The sequence below is a fragment of the Erigeron canadensis genome, chromosome 9 (assembly GCF_010389155.1).
Source record: "Erigeron canadensis isolate Cc75 chromosome 9, C_canadensis_v1, whole genome shotgun sequence".
Taxonomy (NCBI): domain Eukaryota; kingdom Viridiplantae; phylum Streptophyta; class Magnoliopsida; order Asterales; family Asteraceae; genus Erigeron; species Erigeron canadensis.
Window position 1 is genome coordinate 29,256,199 of NC_057769.1, and position 25,192 is coordinate 29,281,390.

The 25,192-nt window shown below is 36.6% G+C and overlaps 3 protein-coding genes across 5 annotated transcripts; all 3 read right to left on the reverse strand.

Moving 5' to 3' along the window:
• Positions 1-5,927: 5,927 nt before the first annotated feature.
• On the reverse strand, positions 5,928-8,878 carry LOC122582286 (pentatricopeptide repeat-containing protein At2g13600). The gene is made up of 3 exons (XM_043754655.1): positions 6,697-8,878; positions 6,229-6,279; positions 5,928-5,969 (listed from the first exon to the last, which is right to left on the reverse strand). The coding sequence occupies exon 1, from the start codon at positions 8,815-8,817 to the stop codon at positions 6,709-6,711; it is 2,109 nt and encodes a 702-aa protein (XP_043610590.1). The 5' UTR covers positions 8,818-8,878; the 3' UTR covers positions 5,928-5,969; positions 6,229-6,279; positions 6,697-6,708.
• Positions 8,879-9,652: 774 nt separating this feature from the next.
• On the reverse strand, positions 9,653-17,685 carry LOC122582071 (U11/U12 small nuclear ribonucleoprotein 35 kDa protein). Its single transcript, XM_043754420.1, has 8 exons — positions 17,413-17,685; positions 17,208-17,308; positions 11,792-11,843; positions 11,483-11,553; positions 11,289-11,379; positions 11,134-11,209; positions 10,972-11,050; positions 9,653-10,280 (listed from the first exon to the last, which is right to left on the reverse strand). Exons 1-8 carry the CDS (start codon positions 17,570-17,572, stop codon positions 9,906-9,908), a joined length of 1,005 nt encoding a protein of 334 aa, XP_043610355.1. The 5' UTR covers positions 17,573-17,685; the 3' UTR covers positions 9,653-9,905.
• A 1,646-nt stretch (positions 17,686-19,331) lies between these two features.
• On the reverse strand, positions 19,332-24,333 carry LOC122581397 (PTI1-like tyrosine-protein kinase 3). 3 transcript variants are annotated; one of them, XR_006321008.1, is made up of 10 exons: positions 24,156-24,333; positions 23,225-23,398; positions 22,832-23,085; positions 22,502-22,628; positions 22,132-22,405; positions 21,505-21,637; positions 21,294-21,380; positions 20,521-20,663; positions 20,178-20,249; positions 19,332-19,467 (listed from the first exon to the last, which is right to left on the reverse strand). XR_006321008.1 is itself a non-coding variant. In XM_043753623.1 (9 exons), exons 2-8 carry the CDS (start codon positions 23,313-23,315, stop codon positions 20,538-20,540), a joined length of 1,092 nt encoding a protein of 363 aa, XP_043609558.1. In that variant the 5' UTR covers positions 23,316-23,398; positions 24,156-24,333; the 3' UTR covers positions 20,035-20,249; positions 20,521-20,537. The 3 variants fall into 3 exon arrangements, 2 of the variants coding, with proteins under 2 accessions (XP_043609558.1, XP_043609557.1); XM_043753623.1 differs by lacking the exon at positions 19,332-19,467 and having other exon boundaries at positions 20,035-20,249; XM_043753622.1 differs by lacking the exons at positions 19,332-19,467; positions 20,178-20,249 and having other exon boundaries at positions 20,309-20,663; positions 24,156-24,329.
• Between the last annotated feature and the right edge of the window lie 859 nt (positions 24,334-25,192).

Genomic DNA, 25,192 nt, shown 5'->3' on the forward strand with positions numbered 1-25,192 from the left:
TGACCACGTCAACTATTTAAATTGTTTGAGCAGTAACGCATTGCGATTATATGCTTTACTTAAAACGATTTAACAGCAACAGAATGGCATACAACAAACAACCTTGTATGATACGAGTATTTACTACTTCCTCTGTCCCAATTTAATTGTCCAAAATTGACTTGTTGAGTCTTTCTTTTATAACTTTGACTGTAAATATTGTTAGTTTGTATAAATATAATCTAATACATAATGAAAGAGACTTGGGTCTTGGGTATCTTCGAAAACGTGATTCGGGACGTACCTCGGTGAAAGAACCCGACTCGATAAACCGAAAATACAAGATTTTTTTTTTTTACCCCCACTGCGACTCAGTGGGAAATCTCTGATCTGCGAGCGAAAAACCTCCCATTGTGACTCAGTGGGGTTAGGACACCTCCCACTGCGACTCAGTGGGAAATCTCTGATCTGCGAGCGAAAAACCTCCCACCGCGACTCAGTGGGGTTAGGACACCTCCCACTGCGACTCAGTGGGAACTTTCTGACCTGCATCTAATGCAAAAACCAGCCATTTGACATACCAAACAACTCCAAACTATAATATTCATTTGCTCAACTTCCACAAACTAAATTTCAAATATTCCAACAACTATAAAGACACATTTCAACCACATTTACAACATCAACGAGTACATAAATCAAGATTTCCATCAAACGGGGTCATTTTTACCCACTTTGACACCTTTTTGATCAAAATTATGAATTCACAACTATCCAAAAACTTTACAACTGGAACATTTACAGAAATTTACCAAAAAGCATGACCCCAAACTAAAATGTACCATGAGCCAAGAAATGAGGGACAACTAAGCTTCTATACCAAAAAATCGTCATTCGCCCGGGAATGACCTAATTACCTTCAAGACGTCCAAAAATCGCTTCAAACTCTAAATCAACTATTTTCAATCAACAATCACTAGTTCCTTCCTCCGGAACTACCTATAAGAGGGTAAACATCTAAAATATAAGCAAAGGCTTAGTGAATATACTTGCATACAATTATACATACGAAGGAGGGCAAAAACACAAAAAACTATCGCATGTAGCCAATGATACCGTCATATCATCACTTGCATACTCACTTTTGCGCTAACAAAACATACATGGATCCATATACGCTAAACAATAATCTCAAGAGAATCTTAGGCCTCAAAGGTTCTTAGGCCTTTATCTCATATCAACTATGGGGTTCTTAGGCCCCGGAGGTTCTTAGGCCTCATAAACAATGCCCCACATGGGCTTAACGCCGAACCAATTACCATGCTTGGAACATTCACATCTCATGGTAATTGGCCCAACGTATGCATAAAGGTATGCAAATATACTCACCTCCTCCGCGACTATCAACAATCAACAATGCAACAACAAGTGCAAAGCTTTCAACCTATCAATTCAATACAATATGCACATAAGACTCTATTCACAATCTTGGCTAACTCACTTAGCCAAACTAACGATTCACTAGCATTCATATTCACCCAAACCCAATTTCCTTGAGTTGGCTTAAAATCAAGTTTCACTTAACAAAGCTCAATCTTTCTAACTCATCAATCTCAATTATCTATCATTTTGCTAAAAATCTCATTTTACCACCAACATGTGGCCATTTCATATAGTTGCTCAAAATTACCAAATTCTCATTCACTAGCCTTTTCCAAACCCAAAACCCAACCCATTTGTCATTGAGTTATTTTCACCTTTAACAACTATATTAGGTAGTTCATCTTACCTTTTTCAACCATATTACAATAACTAGCAAAATTTTATCTTTTCTTACAAACTTAAATTATTACTTTGAACTTATCAATTTCATAATCAAACACATCATATAACTCAATGACAACTAGGTTAACTAAGGAATTGGGAGAAATTAACCATTCATTTTTTAGCAAAAGCCCCCAATTTGGTTCATCCATGAACCCTAAATTCAAAAAGAAAGATAAAAACTAAATTAGAGGAATTCAACACCTCAACAAACAATAGGTTAATGCTTAGACTTAAGTTGGAAAATTCTTCTTCCTTTCTTTTCTATAGCAATTTCGGCCACCACCACAAAACCCGCAAGCCCTAGCTTTAATTTGCTTGGTAAAGATTATTGATGATGATGGTGATGATTTTTATGGATGATCTTATTCTTGAATTGAAGGATTTTAGTTTGATTTTTGAAGAGAACAATAAAAATTGCATGAAAGAAATGATGGGGGAAGAAATGAATGAAGTGGAAACATGACTCATAAGAAAAGAGTTGGCTGGCACTTCCTAGAGATGCCACGACCCATTTCTCCAATTGTGGGCATTTTACCCACTATCCGCTAAAGTTCCAACTAAATTAACCCCCGATTCAGAATTGAAATACTAGGAAATTATTTTAATGTCAAAACTACAAAAAGGGGTTAATTTATTTATCTTTAAAACCTTGGGGTGTTACACTCGGAAATGTGTCGGTCGAAATGGAAGGATTTGAAGCTTAAGGTTTCGGGTTTTTGTGGTATCTACAATGCGAAGAAAAATAAGATGTCGAGTGGTCAAAGTGACGAGGATGTGTTTAAGGCGGCTGTGGCATTGTATATGCGGAAATACAATAACAAGTCCGGGTTTCCGCATGTAGAGGCGTAGCAAGTTTTTGTGAGAAGTACGGATGGCCAATGCCTTAGTTGGATGTTTATGTTGATTAAGTTGTATGTTTTTACTTGTTTTTGTGTGTTTAAATAAGATTATGTGTTTTATTTGTGTTTTAATTATTAAATAAAAATTTTAGTTTTTAAAAATAAATAGAAATTAAATTAAATAGAAAAGGGTGGGGAGGGGAGGGGTGGCAAGGTGCTCCTAGCATTAGGAGAGAGGAGAAGAAGAAAAATCGGGGAGGGGAGGAGTGGGGAAGCCCTCCCCCCACCCTTATAACCACTTATTCTTCCCCACTTCTTTTATTATTCATTCATTATTTTATTATTTTATTTTCACAATATTCTATTAAATTAAATTACAAATTAATTCGGAATTTTATTATTAATAATAAAAAAACATTATGCAACTATAAAATATATATATATGTATAGGGTGTAAAAGTGATATTGTTAAAGCTTTAATGATTATTTTGTAAACAAATAATAATCAAGGGGTTAAATTGAAAATTTATATTAAATATTAATATGTTAATTCTTGCACGTGATCTTCTTCTTCAAGATCTTTACCTGCAACATTCAAGATCGGAAATTTCGAAACGGAAAAAAGTTTTTTTATTTTATTTTCAGTGGCTCAACTCGCAAAGGGACCCACATCGAAGCCTTGGACGAGCGTCTGACTTTAGAACAAACGTCCAGACGCAGCCTTGGACGCAGCCCCTGCTACTAGCATCTTCGGGTTTGCTCGCGTCGGACACGGTTGGACGCGAGGGTTGAAGGTCTATAAGGAGAGGCCTTAGGTATTCAGTTAGGCCACTCCTTATACATACCACTTCTTCCCAACTTCTTCCACTATTCATCAGCTTTATCTCTTCTAGAACACCCCTCTCCTTATACTACCCACTTCTTCCCCACTTCTTTCACTATTCATCTAATATTTTATTATTTCATTTTTCTTTTTTCATATAATTAAACTAAATTTTAAACAAGTTAAATTAAACTTTTATTAACAATAATAAATATTTTACAATTTTCAAAAAATCTATATAGAAATTTAGGATTTAAAAAGTAAAAGTTAAAAAGTATATTGTTTTGTAAATAACCTAAACTCCAGGGACCAAAATTTAAATAAATATTAAATTACATTTTTTTTTTGTCCTATACTCACCCTATTCTGTTTAAGGCTGATAGGGACAAGAAGGGGTCGGTCTATGACAAGTTCGACCCGGATACTAAAAGATTTAAGGGTGTTGTTGGCGGGTCGTTGTTCAGCTCCACTGTTTTAGACTCGGAAAGTGGGATTACGGATGTGAGACAACTTATGGATGGGGATTGTTATCGAGTAGGAGGGATAGCTAGGAATGGATCGGTGGTGAGCAGAGAACTTTCTGTGTTAAAGGTGTGAAAGAGTTCCTCCATAGCAATGAGGATTATAGTTCCAGATTCAAGTTCCAGTGGTCGAAATGGGCTCCAAAGAAGATTAACATCTTCATGTGGAAAGTGAGCTTGGATCGTATTCCGACTTTGATGGCATTGAGGCAACGTAATTGCTCCTTTGGTAATAACCTGTGCAGTTTGAGTAATAAGGAAGAAGAAAGCACTGAACATCTCTTCTGCTCTTGCGATATTTCATTGGCAATTTGGCAGAAGATTGGCAGTTGGTGTAACGTCCCACCTATTTTTCTCTTTTCTGTCCTCGACCTATTCAGCATACACAAGTACCAGGGACTAGGGACTTGGGACCAAGGCTACTGAGGCTCTCCAAGGCATTGTGTTTGTCTCGTGTTGGTGTATTTGGAAAGCCCGGAACGAGAAGATGTTTGAGAACGTTAAAGTTTGTGTCAATAGGATTTTTGAGGAAATTAAAGTCCATGGTTTTTGTGGGTATAGAAGTAGAAACAATAAGAATTCAATAACTTGGGAAAAGTAGTGTAATTTCACCATGATGTAAGGTTTTGGTTGTATATATTGCCACACCACTATTTGGTGGTGGATGGCCGTTGTGAATAATAGTTAAATTTCAAAAAAAAAAAAGATATCTCACACACACACAAAAACAAATTACAGTTTTTTTTTTTTAATCTAGCAACAAATCGAGCCCCACTTTTCTTTCCTTTGCCTCGTCTACACTTGGAAGAAACCACTTGGACGCAGACGAAGACGTGCTGGTGCTAACGGCGTCTGGGATTGGATCGGCGTCAGAAGCGGGCTAGACGCCCTTATAAGGAGCGGCCTTATAGATTGGGGAATACATGTCAATGACTACAAAACAAGGTGATCTTCTTAGCAAAATCAATGCAGTACCACCAGGCAAAGTTGGGAAATTTTGCTAAACATGGACTTTTACTATGGCACTGGTAGAGTAATGGCCCAGGACACATTATGTTGAGGTGGCAAAAAAGATGGCATGTTGGGTAACATTCAACACAGACGAGTTTTGGGTGAGGGCCAAAACTGTTCAGGTTGACCCAAAGCACATTTGGTCCAAAAGTGCTAAAACTTCCAGATATATGATTATAGATATATACTATTATTTCAATATTGATAATTTGATGTAGCTTTACAAGTAAAGTGATTTAAGAAAAGTTAAGTTATGCATCAAAAGTACACTTTTGACATGTTACGATAACCAGTAAAACATAGCTACGGTCATCATATTCATAAGCAAAATCAACACAACTGAAGTGGAAAGCTAATGTCTTCTCATCATGGTTGCTAAAAAGAGAAAAACATACCTCAAATCGTGACATGTAGTTTCCTTGAGGGGGAGGGGGAATCCCAAGCCGTTTCAAATAACCCAATGGTATTGGACACCTTTATCAAGTAAAAAAAAAAAGACAAGTTAGTTTCATCTCTGCATGTAAAATTATTTAGCAGTTGTTAAGAATTCGTACAATGGGGCACGAAAAGGTCTTTCACGTCCTCCAAAACGAAGCTGGCCAGATTCTCTTTTACCTCCAAGACCACCTCCTGAAAAATTAACATAACCTCACTAACTATCGTCGTGTACACCAAAAAGAGTATTCAACGAGCAAAAATCCTACTGACCTAATCGTCTTGAAATCCACCCTGGCATTAGTTGTTGGCGCTTGTAATCAATTATAATTTCAGAATCATCGATATATGAATGGTGCGCTTTCTGCACACAAAAAAGAAAAAGACAAGTTTTAAGCATCAGCGTGTGTACTCAAAGTCAAAAGCAGAAAAAAGAACAATGTTATCATTTCATCATACATTCATACCTCATATGCCCGTTGCATCTCTCTCTCACTTTCATACTCCACAAAAGCATAACCTTGAGAAGCACCACTGAAAAACAGCCCACTCATTATTATCAAGAAGATACAACTTTAGTTTAACTGTTTAAGGCTACAAATCCTATTAATATAATAAGGCTACAGCTTTTAATAAACTTTTAAAAAAATGGCATACACCGAGGATCAGAGCATACTAATTTTGCAATTATGAAAGTTTAAAAAAATCTAATTTAGTCAATAAAGTCAATAAAACGATCTAACAATGAACATCTAGGTTTGGATTGTCAAAACACTGTAGCAATATGCATTACCCATATGCCGGACCAATCGCAAGTTCTTCACTGTCCATATTTGCTCATAGCCTATAAAACAATTCAAGAAACAGCAGATATTCAATGCCTTGAAGATGTGGTATAGATACCTTCAAGTTTATGTATCAAGTATACTTAGTGTGGGTAAACAACAAACATAAATACATTAGTGAATATTATACCTTATGTTTCAAATAAATATAATTAGCTTATTAACCCGCATAATATGCGGATAATACATATCTAAATGGGCATATCTAACTATGCATTTGTTCCTTGTATTTCCCCTGCTATTTAATGGAAATGGAGATGATAAGTAAAATTGCAGTCTGCAGAGTGCAGTGAACCAGCCATGCATAAAATTAATTATTATCGCAACACCAATATACATACATATTGTACAACGAGTGTACATTCTACACTCAAGCAGTATAATTAGTAATTACAATGTTCTTAAAATGTTAATACCTCATCTGAATATTATGCAACTTCCACAGTTATTGGTACTTCAAGTTCTTTACAAGTGTTAATATCTGAACTTTCTTCTTCATCTTCTTCCAAATCATGAGCATTAGGAACATACCCGAACAGCTTCATTACACTACTAAGAGTTCTCAACATGTTATAAATTTCTTTCTTTCTAGCTTGTCGTTTATCTTTTACCAAAAACACATGAACTTTACCCTGAACTTCAATCCAACTACAACCCGGTTGTTTAACCACATCTCGGTGCTTCATAAGCTTTCTAATTCGTTTAACGTCTCCCCAATTTCCAATTTCAGCATACATGTTTGAAAGCAAAACGTATGGACCGGATTTATTACCATCAATTTCTATCAGCTTTTCCGCCACATACTCCCCTAGCTCAATGTTACCGTGAAGTTTACAACCACCAAGCAACGACGCCCATACAACAGCATCGGGTTGCATCGGCATTGTGTCGATTAAATCCTTGGCTTCATCAAGACAGCCAGCTCGACCAAGTATATCCACAATACAGGCGTAATGATCAGGCGTTGGTTGTATTCCATAATCTTTACTCATTGAGTAGAAATAATGACGGCCCTCATCAACTAAACCGGCATGGCTACAAGCAGAAAGCAGTCCAATCATTGTAATATGATCTGGTTTTTCACCAGCTGCCACCATTTCCTTAAACAATTCAAGAGTTTCGGCCCCATAACCATTTTGAGCAAAACCCACTATGATTGCATTCCATGATACCTGATCTCTATGAACCATATGTCTAAACACTTGTTTTCCATCTTCAACGGATCCACATTTGACATACATATCTATAAGAGAGTTTCCAACAAAAACATCACTTTCGGGTCCAGTTTCAAATCTAAATCCATGTTTTAAGACATGGGTGTGAGCCTGCTGTCCTAATCTCAAATCAGCAAGGTTTGCACATGCACTAAGAAGATTCCCAAAAGTGTAATGTGTTGGAAAGACATTGTCTTGTTTTAGTTTCCGAAATAGTCCTAAAGCAGTTTCATTATCTCCATTTTGTGTGTAGCCGGCTATCAACGCATTCCATGATACTATATTCCTATCTGGCATATTAACAAATATTGAACATGCGGTGTCAACATTATCAGACTTTGCATAACCACTAATGATTGAAGTTTCCGTTATGATATTCCTAACTGGCATCGCATCAAAAATCCGTCTTGCTTCAATTATTCTACCACATTTTGCATACATATCAACCAACGTGTTGCATATGACCATATCATTCCTCAGTTTATTAAACTTGATAACTCTGTTATGAATTTCCCGTCCCAAATTCAACTTACACAAGCTAGCACAAGCACTTGCTACGCTAGCTAGAGTGACCTCATCCGGTTCAATCCCAAACTCCATCATCTTTTTAAAAACATCAAGAGCCTCATCAGCCGGACCATTTTGTTCATAACACGTAATCAAACTATTCCAAGAAACCACATTACGCCAACCCATCCCATCAAAAACCTTTTGAGCACAATCCACATTTCCACATTTCGAATACATATCTATAAGTGCACTACCCATATAAACATCTCCTTCATACGGAGACTTGACAACCGAACCATGAATCTGAACACCCATCTTCATATCCCTCAAACCCGCACAAGAATTAAGCGCGCTCCCGTACGTATAAGTATTAAGCACAAAATCTTCCTTATGCATAGATACAAAATACTCAATCGCCTCATCAAACCGATCACATTGAGCAAAACCCGACACCATAGAGTTCCACGAACACTGATCAGTATCAGGCATGGACAGAAACACCGATTTTGCTTCATCTAAAAGACCTGCATTTGTTAACATAGACAAAACAGCATTCCAAGAAAATATATTTCTCTCAGGCATTTCATCGAACACCTTGTATGCATTTTCGAAAAAACCAGATTTTCCATAGACATCAATGAGCCTGTTTAGTATGAAAGTTTCGGACCAAAATGGAGACTTGATGATGTGGGCATGTACGGATGGTGTTTGTTTTGATAATGTTTTTGACTTCAGACATTGTTGTAATAAGCTTGCTAATGGGGATGAGTCAATAAGTTGGAAATTATTGTTGTTGAATAAATATTTTGCCATGTATTTTTTAGTAACGGGTATATAGGGATTTTTAAAATTTAAGTCACCAGTAAGCACCCGTTTTGAAGAGTTTTTTAGTTCCAATATTTTGACATTGTGCGATGTCCATAACAATGTAGAAAAGCTGATTTAGCTACAAGACATTCATATATTCTCAATCCTCATAAATGTAATTGTTCAATTATGATTTTTTTTTTCTTTGAATAAAGTCCAACTACTTGAGTAACCCCACGGCGAAATGTGACCCTATACTTTCACGAATGTAGACAACGCTAGATAGTTCAACCCCACCATAAGTTTTATTACAAGAACTTAAACTGTTGAGCTCATGAATAAATTAGCCATTTGTAATCTACTTAACGTAAAGGTTTGATTTACATAGTGACCTATAGCCATTTGTAATCTACTTAGTCGAAAGGTTTGATTGGAATTACTCGATCGGTAGGTGATTGGCCAATAATAACTTAGACGCATAAAAACCAAACTGGAAAATGATTATATAGCAAGCTATTAACTTAGACATAGTCAAATACTATAAAACAATATTAGACTAGCTTATTTGGTTTGATTGTAAGCTCGTCATGCACTACAATCATGTATTTACAAAGTGTGGAGTCCTAATTATCAATGATTTTCTTTATAGTGGTTTTGCTAATCATTAGCATAAGGACTAATGGGAGTTTTCATTAACACATTTGAAATTATCGGGTTGAGATGATGGCATCAAATTAATGGATTATCAAAGTGATTAAACTTGGTCTCGTGAAGGAGTTTTGATGAATTTGTTCTCGAGGGGTTGTAAATTTTTGTAATCAAGACTCTGGAAGTAAATGGATGATGTATATGATTCTCTCTTGTACATTTAAAATAAGTATAAAATTGCATTTCGTAATTGTTACATACATGGTTAGGTTGTATCCTATTGACCTCGTCAACTACTTAACTTGTTTGGGCCGAATGCTGGAACACGTTGCGATTAAATTTTTTTCAAAACGATTTAACAGCAACACATTGGCATCCTATGCTCAACCATGTTTTACTAAGATGAGTCGATATACATATATCCGTACTTTCATCTTGGATACAACTTACTCATATCTGTGGCGTTTGTGAGACCGTTCCCTGTCACTGGATCGTCTTGCTTCAGATCGTTGTTCCCTGTCACTAGATCGTCTTGCATCAGATCGGTGATCACGACTCCTAGATGTTCTCTTATGTCTATGAGAATCTCTACTCTTTTTGGAGTTGTCTTCCCTCTCATCATATTGATGGTCATGGCTGTAGGACCTTTCGCGTTCATCATGATAATTTCTACTGTGCTTGTGGCTCTTCCTGGATCCATCTTTGGTATCCACGGACTCCCTTTCCCCATGTAGTCGGTCCCTGCTGCTTGATCTTCTCCCATGTCGGGGGCTTCTATCCTCCCTGTCTGTGTGTTTTTTCCTTTGGGGCGGCGATGGAATCTACACCAATTATAGGAAGTAATGTTGACAGTATACACAATACTGCTTTAACAAAAATAATAAGTGCTGATTAAGAAAAACCTTTCGTTAATGGGTCCTCAGTTAAAAATTACAGAATACTACATGTCAATGACTACAAAATCAATGCAGTGCCACTAGGCAAAGTTGGGAAATTTTGCAACACATGGACTTCTACTATTGCACTGGTAGAGTAATGACCCAGGACACATTATGTTGAGGTGGCAAAAAAGATGGCGTGTTTGGTAACGTTCAAAAGAAACGAGTTTTGGGTGCGGGCCAAAACTATTCAGGTTGACCCAAAACACATTTGTCCAAAATGCAAAAACTTCCAGATATATGATTATAGAAATATATTATTATTTAAATATAGATAATTTGATATAACTTTACAAGTAAAATGATTTAGCCATTTAGGAAGAGTTAATTAAAGTACACTTTCGAGTTTCGACCTGTAACCTGTTACGATTAACCGTAAAATGTAGCCACGTTCATCATATTCATAAGCAAAAGGCCAAACATTGCCACCTCTGCTCACAAGGAGAGACCTTATTACATGTTGGTTAGCAAAGAGCCTTTTCTCCGGGAATTCGGAAAGTTTAGGCAAGCAAAAACAACATAACTGAGTAGAAAGCTAAGGGCTTTTCGCAGTTGCAAGAATGAGAATACATACCTCAAATCGTGACATGTAATTTCCTTCAGGAGGAGGCGGGATTCCAAGCCGTTTCAAATCATCCAATGGAATTGGACGCCTTAATCAAGTATAAAAAAGAAAAAGACAAGTTAGTTTCATATTTATATGTAAAATTATACAGCAGTTGCTAAGAATTCATACAATGGAGCACGAAATGGTCTTTCACGTCCTCCAAACCGAAGCTGGCCAGATTCTTTTTTACCTCCAAGACCCCCTCCTGAAAAATTAACATAACCTCAATAACAATTGTCACGTACGCCAAAAAAGAGTATTCAAAGAGCAAAAATCCAACTGACCTAATCTTCTTGGAATCCACCCTGGCATTAGTTGTTGGCGGTTGTAATCAACTATAATTTCAGAATCATCAATAAATGAATGGTGCGCTTTCTGCACACAAGAAAAAAGTAATCTTTTACGCATCAGCGTGTATACTCAAAGTCAAAAGTAAAAAAAAAAAAAAAAGTGTTATCATTTCATCATACATTCGTACCTCATATGCCCGTTGCATCTCTCTTTCACTTTCATACTCCACAAATGCATAACCTTGAGAAGCACCAGTAACTGTCAAACAGCCCACTCATTATTATCAAGGAGATACAACTTTAGTTTAAGACTACATATTTCCTTTTGATATAATAATGCCACAGCTTGTAATAAACTTTTGAAAAAAGACACATAAATCAGGGCACACTAATTTTGCAATTATGAAAGTTCAAAAAAATCAAATTTAGCCAATAAAACAATCTATCAATGAATGTCAAGATTTGGATTGTCAGAACACTGTAGCGATATGCATTACCTATATGCCGGACCAGTCGCAAGTTCTTCACTGTTCCATATTTGCTCATAGCCTATAAAACAATTCAAGAAACAACAGATATTCAATGCCTTGAAGATGTGGTATAACTTCTCGCATGTAACAACAAAGGAACACAAAATAAAGTTTACGTAGTTATCTTAATATTACAAGGTATCCACTAGTCCACTGAATATAAATTAGCATCACCTTTTGGCTTTTATGCTAACTGAATGCCAACTCCAGACATACACGGAATTACCTTAAGGGTAGGGGTAGCCGTGGCTACGGGTCCGCTCAACCGATGTAGTGAAAATATTTTCAAAATATGTCAGTTTTTTTATTGATGCTATGATACAATTCCGCTCAAAATTTATACCCGGAAGAAGAAACGTGCTGTTGCGGGTTCGGGTCCAATTGAATTGGAGCAATTTAATACAGTTTTTGGTAATTGGATAGACCCAATTGGTCAAACAAGCAACATGGCAGTAGGAATTTGAGGAGTCCCTCACCATCCAAATTCCAAGAGTTGTTATTAAATTTATGTATTATATATAGCACGTTATGTTTTAGTTTTCTATCATCCAATAAAATATTCTCATTATCTTTGTTTGTAATTGGAGAAATTGCCCTTCTCGAATTGGGCCTATCAATGTCAGTAATTGACTCTAGTAATATATGATTAAAATCCCAGATTCTATCATTTGGTTCCATTGCTGGGAATCGAAGAAACAACTATGGTGAACATGCGGAGCGGCTCTGAAACCAGTGGTTCTCAACCAGATGCTATCACAGCACAATTGAGTGCAATTGCTGCTAAACTTGAAGCCATGGAATCTTTAAGGGATAATATGGCTGAGTTAAAACGACAAGCGGCGTCCAGAGAGAAATCGAGTAGTAGCGGAACTAAGCATGACGAAGGGGAGCATAGTTATTCTAGTTTCCGTCGTTGTCCCTATCACAAAATTGAATTTCCCGTTTTCAGCAGAGGAGACCCAACGGGTTGGATACTGAAAGCAGAAAAATACTTTCAATTTTACCAAACCTTGGATGAAGAGAAGGTGGATATTCAATATTGCAGCTATGCATTTCGAAGGCGATACACTGGACCTTTACTCATGGATATCGGCTGAGCAAGAGTTTGAATTTTGGGAAGATTTAATCGCTGCTTTGAAAAAACATTTCGGGCCACCAGAGTTCCAGAACCCGGATGAGTATTTGTGTAGTATCAAGCAAATCGGAACGGTTCAGGAGTACCGTCAGGAATTTGCATGTAGATCATCTCGGGTTTCCAATTGGCCCGAACATGGCTTGTTAGGAGTCTTTCTAAACGAACTCAAGGATGAGTTGAAGGCGAACGTTCGCATCCATAAACCCCGTTCAGTTTACAAAGCCGTAAGCCTAGCGATTGAATTTGAATCCAAACTCAACCATTCACGACCCGAAAAGAAAAACACAAGTAACTCTCAATTGAAACCTGATTCAAAACCCTACACTCCAGTGACCTACGCTTCATCATCCACCAACCAACCGAAAGCCGAACCCAAACCCAACTTTCGACTAACTGATCCTGAAAAACAGGCACGCTTCGTTAAGGGCGAGTGCTTCCGATGTGGGGACAAGTATGGTCCGGGGCATAGGTGTAAAACTGGAACGTTAAAAACTTTTGAAACCAATGAGGGAGATGTTGAGCAACCTCCGGAGGAAGCCATAGATTTATATGATGTGCAGGAAGACACAGCAGAAATTAGCCTTCATGCACTATTGGGGAAGTCACATCCCACTACCATGGAAGTCCACGGTACACTCAACTCTATTAAGGTATTAATTCTGGTTGATGGGGGTTCTACCCACAACTTTATTTCTGAAATTATGGTAAATGAGTTGAAACTTGTTACCCAATTGGTAGCTCCATTTGGTGTTGAAATCGGGTAACGGGGATGTGATTCGTTGTGGTAGAATTTGCAAAAATCTTTCTGTGCTGATAAATAACCTCAACATTACCCAAGATTTTCATCCTTTTTCTCTAGGTGGGGCTGATTTGGTGCTAGGTGTACAATGGCTTGCTACCTTGAATACGGTACAAGCGAATTGGAAAGAGATGTTTATGGTTTTTACTGTGGATGGGAAGAGATACAAATTGCAAGGTGTTCCTTCTGGGCCTCAAATATCATCTAGTTTTCAGCATTTAGCTATCGACCCTGAAGCTAACCCTAAAATGCCACCCTTGTTACAGTCTATTGTTACTAAATACCAAACTGTTTTTGACGAACCGAAAGATTTGCCACCTACCCGTACCCAAACTCACTCAATTACCTTAATCCCAAATTCCCTTCCACCAAACATTCGCCCTTACTTATATCCCCACTCCCAAAAAACTGAAATAGAGAAGCAAGTGGAGCAACTCTTAACAGCCGGGTTCATCCAATCGAGTACCGGTCCTTTCTCAAGCCCCGTCCTATTGGTTAAAAAAAAAGGATAATTCTTGGCGTATGTGTAGATTGTCGGGCACTTACCGAGATCACTATTGCTGACAAGTACCCTATTCCAGATGTCGATGAGCTTTTGGACGAGTTACATGGGGCAAAAATATTCTCAAAATTGGATTTACAGTCGGGCTATTATCAGATTAGAGTTGCTGCCCCGGATGTGCCGAAGACAGCATTTCGCACTCATTTAGGGCATTATGAGTAGGTCATGCCCTTTGGGCTGACAAATGCCCCATCAACCTTCCAAGCCGTTATGAAAGACCTGTTTCGCCCTTTTTTACGTCGTTTTATACTGGTTTTCTTTGATGATATCTTGATATATAGCCCTAGCATGGAACAACATGTAGGACATTTTGAACAAACTTTGAAGTTGTTGCATGATAACTGTTTTTTTGCCAAATTAACTAAATGTTGTTTTGGTCAATCTAAAGTGGTTTTTCTTGGACACTTGGTTACACCGGAAGGGGTTCAGGTGGAACAGGATAAGGTTTTGGCAGTTCAATCCTGGCCAATTCCGACTAATGTTAAGCAGGTTCGAGGATTTTTAGGCTTAACAGGTTATTATCGACGGTTTGTGCGAAATTATGGTTCAATTGCAAGGCCTCTCACAGCTCTTACTAAGAAAGATGGATTTGTTTGATCTGATGAAGCTTTAGAGGCTTTTAAAGCCCTTAAACAGACCCTAGTATCTGCCCCTGTCCTACGTTTACCAGACTTCTCCACAACTTTTGTGGTTGAATGTGACGCTTCATCTGATGGAGTAGGAGGTATCCTGTCACAAGATGAACACCCGGTAGCCTATTTCAGCAAGGGCTTTTCACCTTCTAACCGGATGAAATCAGCTTATGATCGAGGGTTGTTAGCTTTGGTTCTCGCTGTACAAAAAATGGAACCACTATCTAATGGGTCGCCATTTTATCATCCGTACAGATCACTACACTTTGAAGTTCTTACTTGAGCAGCGTATAACTACCGAACAGCAACGATTGCTACTCAAGCTTATGCCTTATGACTTTTCTATTTGTCATAGATCTGGGAAAGAGAATCGTGGGGCAGATGCTTTGTCTCGGATGCCCCACTCTGATGACTTATTAACTTTAACCGTTCCTTTTTGTGTAGAAAATGCAGAGATTAAAGAGGGGCTTCAGACTGATCCCTACACCAGTAATATCATCCAAGAATTGCTTTCTGATCCAGCATCCGTTCCTGATTTCAATTTGGTAGATCAGCTTCTCTTTTATAAGAAGCGTTGGGTGATCCCGACGTGCCCAGTATCAAGCTCACATTGCTGCAGGAAGCACACAACACCCATATGGGGGGCCCATACGAGCTTGAGTTACCTGCGGATGCCAAAATTCATACTGTATTCCATGTTTCAATGCTCAAACCAGCTCAGGGAGCACTTGCTGCAGGTCCTATCCCACCTCTTCCTATTACTAAAGATTGGGAAATTGATTTAGAACCCGATTCTGTGGTATCATATCGATGGGTGGCGGAGGCAGGAAAACGAGTGTTGGAACTCTTGATTTCTTGGCGTCATCGCCCTACTGAAGAAGCTACTTGGGAATCTTTTGACCTCTTGGCTGAACAATTCCCTAACATTCGCCTTGAGGACAAGGCGTTTTACGGGGAGGGATGTAATGATACAATTCCGCTCAAAATTTGAGGAGTAGGAATTTGATAGACCCACTTGGTCAAACATGCAACATGGCAGTAGGAATTTGAGGAGTCCCTCGCCATCCAAATTCCAAGAGTTGTTATTAAATTTATGTATTATATATAGCACGTTATGTTTTTAGTTTTCTATCATCCAATAAAATATTCTCATTATCTTTGTTTGTAATTGGAGAATTGCCCTTCTCAAATTGGGCCTATCAATGTCAGTAATTGACTCCAGTAATATTTGATTAAAATCCCAGATTCTATCATGCTACAGGTCAACGAAATTTGGGATACTGGTCATATAGATAACTTTAAACTTTTGAAAGATATTTATAAGAACAAAAGTTAGATAGAGGTATTTGAGCATGTAAATGGGATAGAAAACCAACAAAAATACTATAACTCTTATAAAATGCTAAAAATAGCAAAAAAATCCATAAAAAATGCATAAAAATCATAACAATCTAGTCATTAATGTTACATTGCACGAATATGAGGCTATTGTTAAAAGTTTGTGCTACGAGACACTCGCAATCTTGGTTCCGCCACTAACTCCAGATAACCAAATCAATGGTTTGTTTCATAAAAATAACAATGCAGAATGCACTTTTTCATTTTGTAACTTTTACCATTGTACTTTTTTTCTCAAGTAATTAAAGACGGTTTGGACAACATAAAGCCGACTTCTGGGTTCAGTAACCAAAAAAACTTACATAAAAATGTTGGATTTATAAAATAATGTCAGATTTCCAGTAAAATATATATTACATTCACCTACTGTTCAGAAGGTTTTTGGGAGTACGTATAAGTTATTGCATTGATCGAAAGCTAGAAATGCAGTTTAAAGTGTTTGGTTATTACCTGCTTTAGCCTTTTGATAGAAAAACACACTTTTAAGCAAGGTAAATGTTGTTTAATTTTAACACAAAACGTTTAAGCCAAACGCGTATATAAACAATAACAGCTAAAAACGCATATATACGCAATTATAACACTCAACTACTAAAACAAAATAACATAAACGCGCTTATAGCACTTCACACGTACCCTAGTCCTACAACGACAAAAACAATCCGTAAACCGAGAAAATTAAGTCGGTATATTTCGGCTCAAAAAAAGATAGATAAAAAAACATAATAAATAATAAACACAACAAATTCCAGCGGAAATCATTAAAATGAAACACATTTTACTAACGTAGGTTAGACACTCAAAATAACTCATTTCATAAACCTTAATATTAAATCAATTAAAATAATAATAATAACCTTGTGAAGAGTATCTTCAGTAGTGAGCCGAGACAAGCGGCCAACAAAAAGAGTACAATATGGATCTTCACCGATTACATTCGGGTCACCAAACGGGTCATCTACATAATTTCACTAAAAAAATTAATTAACCAATAATAAGTGACTTCAGTTAGATAGATATACACATAAGAATAATAATAATAATTGGAAAGAAGAAGATTACAGAGGCCAGCGGAAGAACATAAGAGAGCACGGTAAACGGCGTTATCATGAGGAAGAATGTCGGTGCCGTCAATACTGCCGGCTTGAATTGGGTGATATGATTTTGCGTAAAACACCGAGTTTAATTTACTGCTGTTATTCTCATTGTTTCTGCTGCTCATGATATCTTATTATTCTCACCGAGTTTAATTGGATGGATTTGTGTTTCTTTTCTTTTTGGTCTCACGGTCCGGTCGCCTGTTCAGGGATTTTGTTTGTCTTAAAATGTAAAAATCCATGAAAGGTTAAGATTTAGACCTTTACCTAAATAATCTTTATTTATTTAGGTAGAGGGACTCTTTAAATGTAAAAAAAAAAAACTTTTGCCATTGAATATGACATCTGTCTCTAGTGATGAGTTTCACGCGCTCTAAGCCCATGCGCGGTTAGGAAGATTGGCATCGAGGTATTTACTATTGATCCAAACCAAATAAAGTAAATAGTCTAAAATGTAAATAAATGTAAATGTCCGATTGTAATATACTCTTTGTTTAAACAAACTAGCGTTGTACTCGGCGATGCAGCGGGGAATAAGAAAAAAATGGTGGTGGTTTGATGGTGGTTTGTGGGGCGGCGGCGATGAAAAAGAAAAAAAAATAAGCCGGCGGCGGTGGATGGTGGTTTGATGGTGGTTTTTGGGGCGGTGGTGGATGGTGTTTATGGGGGATAACGTACATAGAAGGTGGATTGCAGCGGTGGATGGTGGTATTTGGGACGGTGGTGGATGGTGTTTATGGGGGGAGAAAATCAGAGAAGGGGGGAGGGAGAGAAAATCAGAAATCGGATGAACGTATGTGTGTGTAATAAGCGTGATGGAGAAAAAATAGGGTAGTGTAAATTAGGAGGGCATAAAAGACATTTTAAAGGTAGAGGTGTTAAAAAAGGGTGGGATAGTTTGCTTATTAAGGGAGTATAAATAAAGTTAAGCAACCCTAAACCCAAGAGTAAAATGTCATCTCATATGAATATTCATAGACAACGCTAGATAGGTCAAATCTACCATTTAGCTTCATTACTAAACATAAGTAAGGTGCCAGCTAAAAATTGAACTGCTGATCTCATTAATAAAAACTGAATGTCTTTTTGTTCCACCTATAGGTCATTAGCCAATTGTAATGGTAACTTGTCCTCAAAAAAATCAAATTGAAAAATGATTATATAGTAAGTTATTGTTTGACATAATCAAATACCATAAAACAACATCAGACTAGCTTTTTTGGTTTTGATTGTAAGTTATAATATACCAAAAGTTAGTAATGCACAACAATCTTGTATTTACAAAGTGTGGAGTCCTAATTATCATTGACTTTCTTTATAGTGGTTTTGCTAATCATTAGCCTAAGGTAACGACTAATGGAAGTTTTCATTATCCTACAAGTGTGATATGTTGTAAGAAATGGTTGATTGAATCAAAAGCAAAAGCTGATGATTTTCACATCATTTAGAGATCTTGAACAATCAAACCATATAGTGGTTAGATAAATGGAAATTATCAAAAATCTATCACTTGTTTATAAAGCATAGGCTTTATAAATGTGCTATTTAAATAGTTACTTACCCAAACTTCACAGGTAATATAAAATTTTGAGATTTTTGTCGCAAATGCTTTGTGTAGAAATATCAACCAATGGTTAGCACAAACTACATGACAACCATGTTTGCTTTGTCACAGGTTGGTTTGCTTTGCCATCAACATGTGATAAATAAGAATAAAACATTACCTAATATATGATCATATGGATGTCAATTGTCAAAAATACATCATGGTTAGACTTTACATTCTAAAAACCTTCTTGCATGAAAACAAATTGTGTGGTTCGACTTGACACCCTTTGTAATACGGAGCAACATTTTTACGTTTATATGGTCTAAGAAACCAGATAGCGGAAACCAAAATCATAAAATATATTTTAAAAACTGACATCATTGTAGTATTTGTTATCACACACAAGGTATAAGTACATATAATAATCGACAACAATGCTTCCATTTGAAGAGGGAAAAAAAAAAATCAATCCTACAAATAAACATAAGCAAATGCTTCCATAAATTTGATCAATGGGAATTGTTATTGGTAATGAAACACGTTCCAAACTTTAACACTACACGATAAATAGAATTGTGCACGAATGATGTGTGATGGTGGATGAATTTTACGGCTAACATTAAAGTTACAAACGTCAAGTTAAATTATCAACTAAAAGGTGAAGGATAACTCTCTCATTTTTTGAAAATTTACATCTTTTTATTCTTAAACTTTTTGGATTGTTTGTTTAATTATAGAATTTTCATTTTAAAAAAGGTCATATTTATTTTAGGAAAAGGGAATAAGAATGTAAGATGATTTTTTTGTACAAGAAGTTGTAAAAATATTTACCAGAGTCTTTAAAAAGCTTTAACTTTCGTGGTAAATATTATCATAAGAGCTTTTTACATAGATCGTCTCTGTGGTTATCCCAAAAAATCACTCTTATTTCATCATGCGTTATACACTCATTCTCTTTCTGTATCTTTTAAGTTTATCATATTTGAATGCCCAACTCATCTAGGCTCTTGCGTCACAGTCATTTAGGAAGAAGACGAGTGGATATCAAAAGGACTAAACGTCCATTTTCGACTGATGACACCAGGGATCGAAACCAGTATCATCTCTCAATTGTATATCTTTTTCAAACCATAGTAAACCCAAAGATAGTATCAGTTTAACGGACCAGTTTAAGACCGAACCTGTTCTGAATCAGAGGCAGTCTCGTCATCTGTCTGGTTACCGGTTCCATTATTAATATCCTGGATCGACACCTAGTAAGAAGATATTTGTACTTCTTCAACATCCAGTTCAGTTAAGAAAGATATTCGAATGTTCAAATATTCAGCTGATTCAAAATGTAATGTGAATAAACTTGTACAGCACAACAAAATAAAACTCAATGAAATGCTAACTGTTGACTTGATCTGAACCCAAAAATGGGACATTTTTCACGAAAGTAGAAAGAAAAAATGAAATAGAGCGAGTGTTATCTATATATGAATAGAGTGAGGTCCAAACCAGAATCTACATACAAACCCACACCTGATTTTAAGAGATGCCTAGACCTCGGCCACAGGTGCAGGAGTGGCTGCCTTCAGGAGTGGTTGAAGTGCTTTGACCACAATGCTCATATTTGGCCTAAATTCAGACTCGTACTGTACACACAATGCTGCCACTGCTGCAAGCTGCATTAAAATCACGGGTGATGGTTTATTAGATTTCTTCCATCATCTATGTGTGTGTGTGTGCAGATTTTAGAGGTTGGGAAGAAGCCCCGGGTCTGAAAATTGGACTGGATCAGACCCAACAAGGAACGGAAGTAGCTGGGCCTAATGGACTGGTTAGGCTCGGCCAGATATAGGCCAGTGGCGGACTCAAGACTTTAGGTGACCAGTATCACAACCTCTTTCCTGCGATATGAAATGTATGACCATAACAATTGTGTTGAACTCTTGTATTTTTTGTGACTTGTGGCTCTCATGTTTGGAACTTTGGTCAATTTTTCAGAAACTATGCATGGTAGTTGCCGGTTGCTCAAAAGATGTTCAATATAATAAAATACTGAAAAGAATTCACACTTCACGGACGAAATTGACCAATAGCATCTGTTGCCCAGAACCCTTAGTAGGTCCACTCCTGACATAGACACACTTTATCATGGGCTGAAACCTGACGATGACAAGATTTGGTTCTGAAACCATAGTGGGTCAAGATAAGACCTAAGACTGGTGAGGACTGGTTGATTTTAATATTGCAGTTGACTTAATGTTGCAAATTCTAGTAGAATCAAGTGTAAGAGAGAGAGGGAGGGAGACCTTTGCAACGGCTTTTGGAGGATACTCTCCGTTAAGTTTTGGATCTACACATTGTTTAACTTTGTCTTCACTTAGCCTTGGAGTAGCCTGTTCAAATCACAACCCACAAGAACATTTCAATACTTTCATCTTATCTTGTACGCCATATATAGAACTACAGAATATATGACTACTGATCCCAGATTCTAGATGGGGAAAAATGGGAACTCACCCAAGTGACGAGACTCTGCTGTCCACGTGGCATCGTATGATCAACAGGTTTCCGACCTGTTAAAAGCTCAAGTAGCACAACCCCAAAGCTATAAACATCACTTTTCTGTGTCAACTGTCCCGTCATTGCATATCTACACAAGTATCCATAAATAAAAAGATTGAATTAACAGGACTCTATCCAATAGGTAATCAAATACGAGTATAAACATGATTAGAGGGGGATATTTTGACCCATTAACATATGAACGAGTCAATTTGAGTTGTATTTTATCTCAATTCTCAAAAAGAGTCGAACCAAAAAGTTTAGATATAAAAGAATGGACCAAACGTGGTTGAAGCCACCCTATGTCTATGTCTATTTTAATGCATACAACCTCCTGAATCATTTTTTGGGATTTAAACGATAACTGTTATCCAATTAGATTTAAATTTTTATTTGGAAAAAGTCATTTATATAAATTATGCAAAAAGTTGTTTACATGTCAACCCAATCCATTGTAACATTCACAAAAATATGACTGGTTTCAAGCCAACCCTTTTTGAATTATAACCCAAGCTGGCCAAAGTGCCAAATCATGCATCTTGCCACCTCTAGACATGATGGGTAGAAATCGAGATGCATTACTCTGGTGCATGATAGCCAAAAGTTCCCAGAACTCGGGTTGAATGCAGACGAGCAGCCATATCTGGTGCCTGACTCGAAAGATTAAAGTCAGCAATCTTGGCTTTCATATCTTCAAACAACAGCACATTGCTGGATCTAATATCTCGGTGTATTATTGAAGGCTGCGTTTTCTCATGTAAGTACTCGAGTCCTCTGGCTGCATCCACAGCAATCCTTACTCGTTGCATCCAATCAAGCACAGGCCCTGGTTGTGCTCCTTGCACACCTTTCCGACCTATACACGCACATATTTATCATACATATATATATTATATAAACTTGTCACAAAAACATTAAACCAAGAAAAGTAAGAAATTTATATTTCCCGTACCATGCAAGATGTCATGTAGAGATCCCATGGTTGCAAATTCATATGCTAGGACACGAACATCTCCTTCAACACAATATCCGTGCAACTCAACAAAATTGTCATGACTCAATGAGGAGACCATGGAAACCTTGTGATATGGAAAGACAAATATCACTGGATTAGAGAGAAATATGAACTAGATGTAACAATATAAAATGTTTGGACAAAACATCTTTTAGGTCAACCTGACAGGTTCCTAAAAGTTGCCCATCTGACCTGTCACCCTAACCTGACCCGCCCACTTGGCCACCTGTAATATGAACTTTTAAGTTTGTAAAATTGTTTACTTACCTGAGTTAAAAACTCATTGCTAGATTCTTCCTCGGTAGAAACATCAAGCTTCTTGACGGCCACCGTTTTGCCATTATTCAAGTCTGCAAAGTAAACTCTTCCATATGAACCTTCACCAATCAATGCCTTTGATCCAAAGTTGTTAGTTTTTTCTTTCAGCTCATCTAATGAAATTGCGGGCACTCGAATGGTTGGCACGGGTTTTGGCACCTCCGATTTGACTACAGGAGGTACTTTCATCCCCTTCTGGTTCCCTATAAATAGGTAAAATTAGACAATTACAAAAATAACTACATTACTCTGTTGTGCCACTGTTGTAACTTTCAACTAAATGACAAAAAGTAACAATAAACATTAAATTAAAAAGAGCAACGTAGAAATGAAAAAATATACCATCTGTGTAACTGGAATATTTTTTGAGTTCATTGTCATTTGACAGGCCAGGCTCCTCCGCATGAAAAAAACCACAAAGCCACCTCCGCATCCTACAGGGCTTCCCCAAATACAGATCGTCTTTACCAGTTAATTTTCCAAAAGCAGTTACTATCCAGCAAGAGGTAAATGTGCCTGCTTAACCATTGCACATATGATATTAGCTAGAGGAGCAGAGGTTGCAAGATGAATGGGCTGACTAATGGGTTTGGGTCAAAATGGGTACTTATGCTATATTGCTATATGTCAAAACGGGTTGTGTCGGGGTTAGACTCACTGGGAACATTTTCTGTTCAAAAATCTTATATTTCAAAAATAACTAGGGTGTTAATATGATTGCAAGAACTATATAACTCAAGCTATCTGATTTTTTTAATAAGACGATTTAGCGGGCTGAAAAAAGGTACATTTCCAGTTTGACCTTTTTCCTACTTTCCTTTTTAGCTATAACTTCTATGATCTTACATGTTAAAGATTAACACCCAAGTGGAACCATTGATAAGCAAACAGGATTTCGCTCGATATCTTATATTAATTTCATTATAGTATAAATGCCTCAAAGAACGAGTCTTTGATAGATGAAGGATGCTACCTATAAACCCCAGGAATTCAAGGAACAAGAAAATGATTTAATCGCAATCTGAAGCTTAAATAATCAGTTTTTCAAATCTTATATCTTCTAATCCTAATATTTAGTCACTAAATAATCATTCTCACCAAGATCACTCTAATGTCTCATCTAAAAACATAAATCTTGAATAATGAAAAAGATTCAATTTTTTTAAACTAGAAGCAAAACAAACAGTTAAAAACAATTCAATCATACAATATCAAATGGATCATTCAAGTATGACTGAAACCAATACTATAAATTTTCTTTAAAAAGATTTACCTGCGTATTCTGTCCTGCATATACTGTCACTCACACTTTCTTGGTTCTGGGTTTTTTGAATTATTTAATGTATGTATGAATGAATGATTTCATAAGTATAGAGAGACAGCTGATGTTGTTGACTAGGTAGGAGGAGAACCTTCCTAGGCAGGCAGTTTAACATGTTGTTATAATTATTCGGTTATTCCCCTTTTTATTTGTTTCTACTCCTCATGTTAGTTTTAAAATATTCTAAAGTACTATTTTATCGTTTCAAATACATGAGGTGCAAGAATACATTCGTCAAGTTTTATCCGCTCTTTTCTTTGACTTTCATTAGCTTTTGGCGATTGAAATAGACATTGAGAGTATACAACTGGTTGATCGACAATTTTTTATCTCCCTCTACTCTTAATTTTGGTAACTTTTTGGTGGTTTTTGGCATTGCCACATGTCAACTTGTGAGTGGCTAAAAATTTGTCAAAAATTAGCAAATCGACTTTGCACCCTTGTCCCTCATATCTACATTTTATCCATTTAATTAACTTATATTTAATAATGTTTCAAAAAAATATATCTTATTTTTAACATAGACTGTCAATATCAACTAAATTTTATATAAAGGTACAAAATTTATTAAAAAACGTACAATAAAGTACTCGTGCAGTAAAATGTTGTCAAAAACAATTAGGATGAGCTTAAATATATCATAAGTTTTTGTTAGCAATTTCATTTTTTTTGGAAAAAAAAAATCCAAGCGTAATTACATTAAAAAAAACTCACATATGCTAATTGTTAATCACGACATGATTCAACTTAATCTCCAATGTGATCATTAGTGTGATCTCTTTCATTATATGCGCGCGTTTGATTTTGTCATTATTTGACTACCAATATTATTTTGATTTGATATCAACCAAAATTGTTAAGTATGTGCTCACTAAATCTGACAAGCTATTCGATGTTTTTCCTATTTTTTTTTTACAGGTTCAAATAGTTCAAATTGGAGCAATTATGGACCAAAGAAATGGATATCAAATTAACAAATAAGGTTGACT